This window comes from Akebia trifoliata, chromosome 4 (assembly GCF_017979445.1).
Source record: "Akebia trifoliata isolate Shusen 1 chromosome 4, ASM1797944v1, whole genome shotgun sequence".
NCBI classification, from domain to species: Eukaryota; Viridiplantae; Streptophyta; class Magnoliopsida; order Ranunculales; family Lardizabalaceae; genus Akebia; species Akebia trifoliata.
This window is the reverse complement of record NC_141378.1, coordinates 39,635,295-39,646,628: the sequence shown is the minus strand read 5'-3', so window position 1 is coordinate 39,646,628 and position 11,334 is coordinate 39,635,295. Positions and strand designations below refer to the sequence as shown.

General features: G+C 36.9%; 2 protein-coding genes across 3 annotated transcripts; both read left to right on the top strand.

The window, feature by feature from the left end:
• Positions 1–4,635: 4,635 nt before the first annotated feature.
• On the top strand, positions 4,636–7,254 carry LOC147404938 (protein FAR1-RELATED SEQUENCE 5-like). The gene is made up of 2 exons (XM_086437938.1): positions 4,636–5,316; positions 5,362–7,254. Exons 1-2 carry the CDS (start codon positions 4,636–4,638, stop codon positions 6,952–6,954), a joined length of 2,274 nt encoding a protein of 757 aa, XP_086294064.1. The 3' UTR covers positions 6,955–7,254.
• A 1,568-nt stretch (positions 7,255–8,822) lies between these two features.
• On the top strand, positions 8,823–10,731 carry LOC147404937 (uncharacterized). 2 transcript variants are annotated; one of them, XM_086437780.1, is made up of 4 exons: positions 8,823–9,017; positions 9,147–9,226; positions 9,451–9,651; positions 9,790–10,731. In XM_086437780.1, exons 3-4 carry the CDS (start codon positions 9,595–9,597, stop codon positions 10,516–10,518), a joined length of 786 nt encoding a protein of 261 aa, XP_086293906.1. In that variant the 5' UTR covers positions 8,823–9,017; positions 9,147–9,226; positions 9,451–9,594; the 3' UTR covers positions 10,519–10,731. The 2 variants fall into 2 exon arrangements, with proteins under 2 accessions (XP_086293906.1, XP_086293907.1); XM_086437781.1 differs by having other exon boundaries at positions 9,106–9,226.
• The last annotated feature ends 603 nt before the right edge of the window (positions 10,732–11,334 follow it).

Below are 11,334 nucleotides of genomic sequence, written 5' to 3'. Positions count from 1 at the left end.
TCTCTCTCTCACGTTACAGAAAGGAAATCAGGGTTCGAACAAGGGTTTCATCAAGATTTTTGAAAATCTTCGTTGTCTTCACCACCCTCGTTACAAATTTCAAATGAAATCGTTATCTTCACCACCCTCTTCTTCTTCACACTCTCTCACTTGAACGAAACCCGAGAGAGATCGGACCTCTATTTCTCTCGCAAGCATCTCCTTCGCACAAAGCTCCAAAGAAATCGTCGTGTTTTCCACACTCTCTCTCTCTCAAGTTATAACAAAATCCCTCATATACAGCAAGTTACCACAATCATGGTAATCTTTTGTCGGTTGTTCTATTCTACAAGTCATGAAAGTCATGTTCGCATATACATTCTTGGTAATCTGCTGTGGGGGTCTTTCCATAAGGGATGAAAGTCATATTAATGCACATCTTTTTGTTCCTGAACCTTTGTTCAACTGGGATACGAGATTCGATCTATAGTCGTCCATGACCAAATGCTTCATATGTGGAAGAGCAAATTTGAAGTGAAAACAATTCCAAAAGCCAAGGTATTTTACCATAATAATCCACCATACTTTTTATCAATTTTAGAAATAAAGAAAAAATTTGCATTCTTTCAAACTTATATTTCATGGAGTAAATCTATTAGAACCAGCAGTGGGTTTTTTTTTTTTAAATTTAATTATCGGAAGAAAATATTATTCCTAGATCATCTAAATTTTGGTTTATTTTGGCGACTAAGTTTTTCCAACCCTGTCAAAGTTTTCCATTCTTTCATATAGTATATTGAATCCTGAATCTTTAGGATAAGGCTTTGTTTTATACTGATCCAGAGGGTTCTATCCTTGTTTGGAAACCTCGCAATCCAGGACAAGTGCAAAGACTCTTTTTGGAGGATCATTTGGATCATCTTAATTAATTTATTTATTTCATCATTTATAATCAGAAGGCAAAATGCCCCTGAAGTAACCCATATTCCTAAATCGTAATGTACCCGTGTTGTACCCATGTTCTTAAATCAATATTGCATCTTGTTTGGTGAAAAAAATCCTTATTTCCCTGAACTGAATTATATACAACATCCCGTGCATATGGATAGTAAATACCAACATCCAAGTATCCAACTTTACATAATGGCATCAAAGGTTCAAGCAACATATGCTGTTAATGAGGCCTAGGAGAACAATCGACAAAACATAGAAGGTGTAACAGCAAAAATGGATGAAAATGACAAGTATGTTGAGAGATGCGACGTTGGTGAGGAATTGGAAGATATTGGAAGACAACAACTTAGTTGTAGGACTTGAAAATGAGAAGCTAAGTGACTGGGAAGCAATGAGATATGGCTTTATGGCGGCATTGTTACTACGAGACATCAAAATAACTTGAAGTTTCAGGGCTGTTTTCACACTAATGTTGCTAATATTAGCAGATTCTAAATTTTTTGGGATAAGGCTTTGATGACGATGAGGATTAGTTAAATACGTACGTTTGGTAACTTAGAATGATTATCAAGGTCTTATCATATTAAAATTGTAATTTTTTTTACATAATTTGTGATTTGAGACTCTCTTGAAAGCTTGTGATATAGGATTTCCAAACTCTGAAAATGGTATTCATGTGAGGTTTTTTGTTTCAAGCCAGAAGGATATTTGGTGTCTTCTCATAAGATCAAAATAGTCTGTTTTGGTATTTAAAACATACCAAAACAAATTCACTTCAGGTTACAAATTGGTTTAAAAAAAATTCATTTTTATGTTTTAACAGTAAAGATAAATTACCAAATAATTACAAAAGTTATTAATATTTTCGAAATGTTGCTAACGTTGACAAAGTCATCACATAATATTGATATTTTTGAAATGTTGCTAATGCTGACAAAGTCATCACGTAATATTGACAATTTATTAACATTTTGTCAACATTACATTATAGTTGTGTCAACATTTTGGAAATATCAAAAACTTCGATAATTATTTGGGAATTAACCCTTTTCAAAATGTACTCTTAGCTTCATAAAAAAAAAAGTCACAATATTACACCAACAGCTGATGAAGCTTCCAAAGTTGCTATCTTAAAGAGAATTACATACTCTAAATAAGCATGAAAAGACATGGAAGAACCATTAGGAATTATTGCAGGTGAGAACAAAGGCTTGTTGGTGCCAGACTATGCAATTGAGTCCTCCACTTCATACTAAGGAAATTCGACATTCTTAGTGATGCTCTGGGGCTAGACAACTTGCAGCCAAGTCCAGTTCATGTTCATGCCATAAGAAGTGTACACTTTTTGATAAAGACGCCATAGAACTTATGTATAGCGAGATCTAACTTTCTGGTTTATGCCTATTTAGCAGAGCAGGAAAGCAAGAAATAACATATTAGTTGTAGATCTCAAATCATTTCATAATACAAGTAATGGATACCTTGGTAGGCGACTGAGTGTCTTCTTCTCCAAAGCCATATCACCTATCCACTCTGAGGATATCGTTCTATATGATACCACTAGTTACTGACTCTTTCTGGGGATTCGTCCTCCACTGCCCATCAACAATGAATTTTATCTGATCATAGAAACTGGTCCATCCCTATATGTCAGGTTCATAAAATATTATTCCGACTAGTTTTTTTTTTTTCGAAGATTAAAACTTCGACTAGCATTGGTTTACACAAAATGGGTGATTCATTCTTGGACAACGATGATCGAACCCAAAGAAGAGGACATGGATCTCATCAATAACGAAAGGAAGAACAATATCTAAAGAAGAACAGATTATCATAATTGAAACACATGGAAAATGGAGAAAACATTTGAAAACTTAAAACTATGCATTATTGCATAATTAATTAAGAGAAATTCTCCAAGCAGAGATGATTTGTGAAGACAAGGCAAAGTTGAAAGCAAGTACTTTAGCTTACACATGAAAAATCTATCATTAAAGCACATCACTTAGGTAAATCAGTAGAAGTGTGTAACTCATAAAGCTCAAGATAAAGCCATAATACCGTTGACCATAGTTGGGATTTCTTGAAATAAGCAACATTATTAAAGTACACCACCATTCCAACAATGAAGGCTAAAGAGATACCTGTACAGTGGAAATCACTTTGGAGCTTTGCGCGAAGAAGATGAGCGAAGGAGATGTTTGCGAGAGAGACAGAGGTCTGATCTCTCTCAGGTTTTGTTCGAGTGAGAGAGTGTGAAGAAGACGAGAGAAGTGAAGACGACAATTTCATTCAAAATTCTTGACAAGGGTGGTGAAGACGATGAAGATTTTCGAAAATCTTGACAAAACCCTTGATTGAATCCCCTGATCTCCTTTCTGTAACTTGAGAGAGAGAGAGAGAGAGAGAGAAAGTAAGAGAAAAGTGTAGGGAGGGATATTTTAAAGAAAAAATGAATAGGGGCCAATCTTTAATTATCTAAACTTTTCTCTTTAAAATTGTCAGACTTTTTGAGATCGTTGGATCTGCCAGATCCAATGTCCCTTAAAAACTTGTCAAAGAGCTTGGATCTGTTTAGGGCCTCCAAACGGCTCCCACACACACACACACACACACACACACACACACATATATATATATGGGTGGCGATCGCGGGCTAACTTTTTAGCGAACGGATTGGCTAACTTATTTTAACCGTTCGATAAAATGTAATCTGACGGCTAAGATCTAATCTCACACGAACGTTATAACATTTACGATTTTACAGCGCCGTCCCTAAAGTTATGAAAAATCTGTGCTTCCTCCCTCTCCTCTTTAAACCCGAGAGCTCTCTGGTTTCTGTTTTTTTCTCTCTTCGAAGAGCTCGCTGGTTCTCTCTTCTCACTCTCTCTGGCTCACTCGCTCTCGCTCTCGCTCTCACTCTCTCTCGCTCTCACTCTCTCTCACTCTCACTGCCTCTCTCTCTCTCTATTCCACGCTGAAACCCTCGCACGAACGGCTAACTCTCTCATTCTCTCTCGCTCTCTCTCTCACTCACTCTCTCTCACTCTCGCTGTCTCTCTCTCTCACTCTCGCTGCCTCTCTCATTCACTCTCGCTGCAACTCCATCTCACGAACTCGAACGGCTGCAAATCTCTCGCCCTATTTGACAGAACTGTAAGTTTTTTTCATTTTTTTTTTTTTTGGAATTTGTGATTTTAGTAAGAATTATTTGAAATAACTCTATTGAGAAGATTGTAGTTCTAGTGTTTAAATTAAATTCTTAATTGTTATCCATGTGAAACCCCATTTTAAAATTGTCTAAATGCTTAACTTTGTGGAGAACCATTGATTTGTAATTTTTTTATAGTTTGTATCAGTTGTTTAATTCATTTTGTAAATTTGTCTAAAATATCTGTTAATTATGCAATGAAAATTTAAACTAAATTGATGTACAAATTAAATTACCAAGTTTGTTTGTGCCTTAGTTTCATTAACAGTGAGTGGGAAATTGAAAAGTGCAGAGTAAATAAATACAATTGATCTGTGACCCAGATAAACTCAATGGTGTAAACAACATACCAAAGGAGACTCATCTTGCCATAGTTGACAGCATTGTGGACGTTAAATTTTATTTGTGAAAATTCTGAATTTGTTGGGTACCTAAGAAAAATATTCCTTTAATGCATTGATTGTGATTTAATGTATCAGTGAAAATATTTCATGGATACGATTGGCGTTGACAAGTGTGGGGAAGCAACTATTGGTGAAACTATGGAATCTTCATCGAGAATCCAAGTAGATAGTGGAGAACGTGTTGATTGCCAGAGTCCTATAAAAAATGTTGCAAAGTTGGATATACCGTATGTTGGGATGATCTTCGATTCAATTGAAGAAGCCAAGAAGTATTATGAAGATTACGGGCATCAAGAAGGATTTTCTATTCGTATTCTAACAACTTCTAGGTGTCGACGAGGTTCAAACGAGATAACTGGAGTGACATATGTTTGCATGCATCAAGGCAATTATAAGGCGAAAGAAAAAGAGGTTGAAGCAACAAATGTGAATGAAAAAGCAAATCAGATAATCAGAAGAAGTTCTTCAACTGTTAAATGTGGATGTAAGGCTATGATGCGTGTTACGCACGATTACAAATGGACCGCAAAATGGAAAGTGTCCGTTTTCGACGATAGCCATAATCATAAGGTAGTCACACCATCGAAGAGAATGATGATGAAATCAAACCGTTGTATGCCAACAGTAGCCAAGGATCTAGTGGAAACATTCAAAAGAGAAAATATTCAAATCACTAAAGTGTCAACTATTCTTGGCGGAGATCTAATTGGCTTTGATGGTAGGGACTGTTACAATCACTTGAGGAATGTTAGGCATAGGGAGTTGGAGGTAGGGGATGCATAGTCAGTATTGAATTACTTCATAACAAAACAGGCTGAAAATCTACAATTCTTTTATGCAATACAATGCGATGATGAGATGAGGGCAACAAATTTCTTTTGGGTGGATGCAAGGTCTAGATTGTCGTATGAATATTTTGGTGATGTGGTGACATTCGACACGACTTATCGGACAAATAAATATGATATGCCGTTCGCTCCATTTACTGGAGTAAACCACCACTTTCAGTCTATACAATTTGGGTGTGCTCTTCTACAAGATGAGATAGAGACGACCTTCATATGGTTATTTGAGACTTGGCTCAAGGCTATGGGAGGACGTCACCCAATATCGATGATCACCGACCAGGATTTGGCAATGAGGAATGCGATTGCCAAAGTTTTTCCTAACACACGTCATCGTCTTTGCATTTGGCACATCATGAAGAAGTTTCCTGAGAAATTGGCTTATCAATATTTTGAAACTTGTGATTTCAAAAGCAAATTAGAGAGGTGCATTTGGTCGACATACACGGGAGAAGAGTTTGAAAAGAATTGGAAGAACTTAATAGTAGAGCATGGATTGGAAGGAAATGAATGGCTTGAACAATTATTTCATTTGCGGGAGTCTTGGGTGCCAGTTTATAATCGGGGTTTCTTTTTTGCTGGCATGAATACTACTAGTCGTAGTGAGAGTATTAATGCATTCTTTGACGGGTTTGTTACATGGAAAAAAAATCTGAGAGAATTTGTAATCAAGTATGAGGAAGCATTGAAAAAACTTGTTACATATGAGACCGATGAAGATTTTAAATCAGAACACAAGTTTCGATGTGTGAAGAATGATGAATTACTTCTTAAACATGCTGCAACAGTGTATACTAGAACTATATTTCAGAAACTCAGGGAAGAATGGCTCCAAGTGAATCGATTTAAAGTTGAAGAAATGGGAATCAATGATGGATTTCATATGTATCGAGTGGCAACTAAGTTTGGTAAGTCCGAGGAGTTTGTGTTGAAGTTAAATTTGGATACTTACGAGGGTGCATGTGAATGTAAGAAATTTGAATTTTTTGGAATAATATGTCGGCATTTTCTAAAGGTGTTTTTCCGTCTAGACATTGATAGTATACCGTCACACTTCATTCTTGGAAGATGGATGAAAGGGGCCAACAAATTTAGGGTGATGGATTCAGAAGTAATGATCGATGGGAAAGAACCGCCAATTGCGTTAAGATTTGGCAATATGTGTCAACAAGCTACTACATTAGCTAGTTTTGCATCAACTTCAATGAAGAGATATGAAATCTTCACGAATACCTTAAATGAACTATCCAAAAAACTTTCTGAAATTCGATGCGATGAAATGTTAGAACATGAAGTTGTAGTTGATGCATCCCCAGCTGTAGTTGATGCATCACAGTTGTTACTTTTGGACCCGAATGTCTCGCAAACAAAGGGTAGGAAGAAAGATGAGAAGGGAAAAGGAAAGGTTGAATGTACAGGTAGATTAAAAAGTAGTATCGAGTTAAGCCAACAAAAGAAGAAACGAAAGTGTGCATCATGTAAAGCATTCAGACACGATAAACGAATATGTCCTATAAATCCATATAAAAAGCGGACATGTTCTACAACCCAAGGTAAGTGAAATTATCTTTGTAAGAAAAAATATCGCTTGAAAACATTTATTTTTATTGTAAAGTCTTATATATAATTTTTCTTTTTTAACAGATAATAATGATATTCAAGAATTGGGTCAGGACATGGAAAGTGATCATGAGGCATCTCCATTGAGTTAGACACTTGGAGAAGTTTTATTGGGTTTGATTCCAGAACTTCATTTATGTGTCTTAATTTTATGATTTCAATTTACTTCTGGTCGTGCCATTCCAGGCTGGATTCCCGTATATCTAGTATTGGACAGACTACTGCAAAAATTGGAGATCATCTCCAGGTAAAGTTCATCTCTGTAATGGTTTATTAACACGCATTTCTGATTCCTTGTACTTTGTAAGGCTGCCAATCTTGGGATGCAATTCATAGTTCTCCATACATGATTGAAATAGGTTTTGTACATTATGTGATGTTTTAATAAACATGAGTCTTGCTTATCAGAGTGCAGATGCTCAGAGAGAAACTCTCTCATCCTTCATGATTGATGATGGTTTGGTTGAGTAAAGTATTAATGCTAATAGTAAGATCTATGCGCCAGACTTGATGGTTTAAGAGGTTCAGGCCCACTAGTGTTGGGATATGAGTTGGATCGTAATTACAAAACAAATAGAGTTCTGCCATTATGGTGAAAATGGCATTGGTGGTGGTGGTGGTGGCAGCAGCGATGTGACATGGTGGCAATTGTGGTGGTTGAGAGAAGTGTTGTAGGGGTGGGGGTTGAAGAAAAAGTAGAGAATAAGAGATCAAAGGTGAAAATGATGTCATTATTTTCTTGGAAAACCAACTGACAGTCTAAAATCTAGTAGCTGTTTTTCCAGATTTAGTGTCTTTGGCATATAAAATTTCCACAAATTCAGTGTTTCTCGATGAAACAAACTCATGGTTTTCTGATGTTTGTAAAATTTGCATCTGTAGTGTAAAATTATCTGTTACACAAATGGAGCTTAAGCTTCTGAACAATTATTGCGATTTTTTGTGTAATGTATTGTGATTTATGACATTTACACGTTGTGTAATATGTATTCTTTGTATTTGACAGCACGTCAAAGGAGATATCGGATCTAGAGGGAGAGCTTCTTTCCATTAGAAATCTGCTATCTACGTAGGCAACTCTAAGTCTGAGGACACAGAAACTTCTGACATAGAAAAGTGGTCAGTAGAAAACTGCTATCTACTTGATGTTTTGTTAGCTGAGAGGGGAGTAGACGAAGCTTTAGCTGCCCTAGATGAAGGAAAACAATTAGCTGCAGAAGCAAAAGAAAACAAAACATTGAGCCCTACAACACTTATCTCACTACCGTCTGCTATTACTGAACGCCGACAAAAATTAGCCGACCAGCTATCCTAAGCTATGTGCCAACCTTCTACCTGTGGTTTTCAACTTCGGGCTGTTGTTTCAGCTCTTAAAAGACTTGGAGACGGTCCCCGTGCTCATGAGTTGCTGCTTAATGCACATTTCCAAAGGTTTCAATATAACATGCGAAGTCTTCGTCCATCAAGCACTTCATATGGAGGAGCATATACTGCTGCCCTCTCAAAGCTAGTATTCTTGGCCATTGCTCAAGCCGTTAGTGATTCTTCTACTATTTTTGGTAAGGAGACAACATATGCATCTGAGCTTGTCATTTGGACTACGAAGCAGACAGAGTCCTTTGCTCTTCTTGTGAAGAGACATGCATTAGCCTCATCTGCCGCTGCTGGAGGTTTAAGGGCCGCTGCAGAATGCGTGCAGATAGCCTTAGAAGATATCCTTTATGACATTAATTTGTTTATTTATAGATTTCACTTTTACTCCAGGTCACTCTTCTTTCTTGAGGTACCTTAACCCATAAACACATTAGAAATTTGCAACAATTCTCAGAATGGACTCAATGTACCAAATGCAAACCTTGTACCTGTTTCATCAACATCAGATGTTATTGAACTGATGAATATTGGACTAAAGAATCGTGCAATTAGTGCAACTGCCCTCAATGACCGTAGCAGTCACTCTCAATTAGTGCAACTGCCCTGTTTTATCAACATCAGATTCCCTTGGTAAGATCAACTTAATGTTTTATTTTTCTTGGGTATAAGAAATTTGATTTTTTTCTAATCCTTTTTTTGGGTTTTAATTATTATATAGGTGGGCAAGCCAAGACACTGATGTTTGTACATATTATATAGGTGAGCGGGTAGCAACTGTTGGGCTTGGTGCTGCTAAATTAAATAAAGAAAGTGGAGATGTGAAAGAGCTCAAAGAACAGGTTTTTATGCTGCCCTTGTCCTCCAAAACTTTTGCTTTATCATGTTAGAAACATCCCGAGGGCTTAGACCCATAGCTCAGTTGATTTGGCACATTGCAGAACAACTTTGAGGGTGTGGGTTCAAGTCCAGCTTATCAAAAAAAAAAAATGTTAGAAACATCTCATCATCTCGTGCTTTAATGCTTTTAACGGTCAATTCTGTTTGTTTTTTAATTACTATTCAGATTGCTAGTCTTAAGGCAGCACTAGCCAATAAAGATGGAGGATCAGAGCACCTTCAGCGTTCCATATCCAACAGCCTTGAAAGGCAGAGGATGAAGGCTGGTGTGACATCACATTCACATTCTAACAGATAAGCTGGAGGAGATATGTCAATTGGTCACAGCAACCATAGGCAACCAATGGAGGATGTCGGAAATATAGAGGTGATCTTTTTATTTATTCTGAATAAAGATAAACACAAACATGATTTCCTATTTATAACTTTTTTGTTTTTGTTCGTCATTTTTTATATATATACACATTCAGTTTCACTGTCAAAGTTCTATGTTTTGGTTTTGTAGGTTTGTGGAGAGAGGGTTTTGAAGTATGCGGTGAAGAGAGCAATGGACTGCAAGCTCTTTGAGATGTTGATATGGGTGGTTACAAACCCAAATAGAAGAAATGATTTTCTAAGTAGTCGGAAGAAGTTCCAACTGCGAGTAGCTGAGACATTGGGTCTTTTTGTGTTTCCTCCTCCTCCTCCTCCTATGGCTAGTGATGATGATGATTACGATGAGGGTGTAGTCTCAGATAGAATACGTGCTTGCTTAGAAAATCGAAGCTTCCTATTGGTTCATGATGGTCATTGGGAATTCGATGATTTGGAAAGGATGGGAATTCCAATTTTCAGCAGGAGAGGAAATTCTTCCAAGGTTTTAGCACTTTCTTCTACTGACCTAAAATACCATTCACGTGTTGTTTTCGAGAAAATGTCTGATTTGTCATATGAGGAAAAATTGGATTTGATTTTAGAAGAGTCTGGTGATATAGCTTATTCCCCAAATCTGAGAGGTCTTATTACTCCACAGGTGGTCATGGATTGCATCTTATACTTCTTATTATTTGATTCATGCCAAATAGAATTACAAATTTTGCTAAGGTATTGGTATGCAGAAGGGTTTATTGGCGCAGATGATGATCTAGAGGCATCTTTCAAGTTAGGGAAGGCCCTATTGGAACAGCTCCACCACCATCGCCTAATTCAATTACAACCGCAACATGTAGAATTTAAAACTCTATGGAGCTATTAATGAGCTCGCCCCCTTGGCCTCCAGTCAATAGTCTTGGGCTAAATTTCCAAAAGGACGATGAGAAAGAATTGATGTGAATAACAGGAGTTGCAGGGTGTTAAAAGAGGGTGTGTTTTGGCGAATTAGTTTATCTCTCTATTTCATTTGTTTTGGAAAAATTTGGCCACAAGATCAAATTCAAAGGCAGTTAATTTCTGTTCTCAAGACTCCTGTTAAATGAATTTCCTCATTTGTTACTCAACCCTTATAAAACTACTAAGTCTACCTAGAAATTCAAGTAATTGTGGGTTAGAAACTCGAGCTGTTTAATTAGTTATATTTAATAATTTTGGTAAATAAATATAATCGTTTTGGTATCGCCTTCTAATATATTCGGGGGGCGTTCAATGGCCAACTTTTTGGCAAAACATTTTTCAAAACATGAGTTAGAGGTTTTGGAATGGGCTGATTTTTGGTCAGGATGATCTATACGGTGAGGATATCATCATCACCAAAAATCAGCCCATTCCAAAACTTCTAACCCCATCAAAAACAGTTTACAAAAATGGACGGTCCACGATTTTTCAACTGGTAAACATGGGTTAAAAGTTTTGGAATGAGCTGATTTTTGGTGAGGATGATCTCCTCACCGTAGAGATCATCCTCACAAAAAATCAGCCCATTCCAAAACCTCTAACCCATGTTTTGAAAAATGTTTTGCCAAAAAGTTTGCTAAAAAAGTTTGCCCTTGAACGCTACCCAATATATTCATATGTGGGGCAGTGTCACATTGCAAAGTGCGCTACTTCAGATTTTGAAAAAGTAAAAAGTTGGTGT

Bases quoted from the DNA above. Each gene is read 5' to 3' on its own strand.
- LOC147404937 (XM_086437780.1), top strand. From the start codon at position 9,595: ATGTCAATTGGTCACAGCAACCATAGGCAACCAATGGAGGATGTCGGA. The intron at 9,652-9,789 runs GTGATCTTTTTA...TTGGTTTTGTAG, and splicing joins AGGATGTCGGAAATATAGAG to GTTTGTGGAGAGAGGGTTTT.
- LOC147404938 (XM_086437938.1), top strand. From the start codon at position 4,636: ATGGATACGATTGGCGTTGACAAGTGTGGGGAAGCAACTATTGGTGAA. The intron at 5,317-5,361 runs GTAGGGGATGCA...ATAACAAAACAG, and splicing joins TTAGGCATAGGGAGTTGGAG to GCTGAAAATCTACAATTCTT.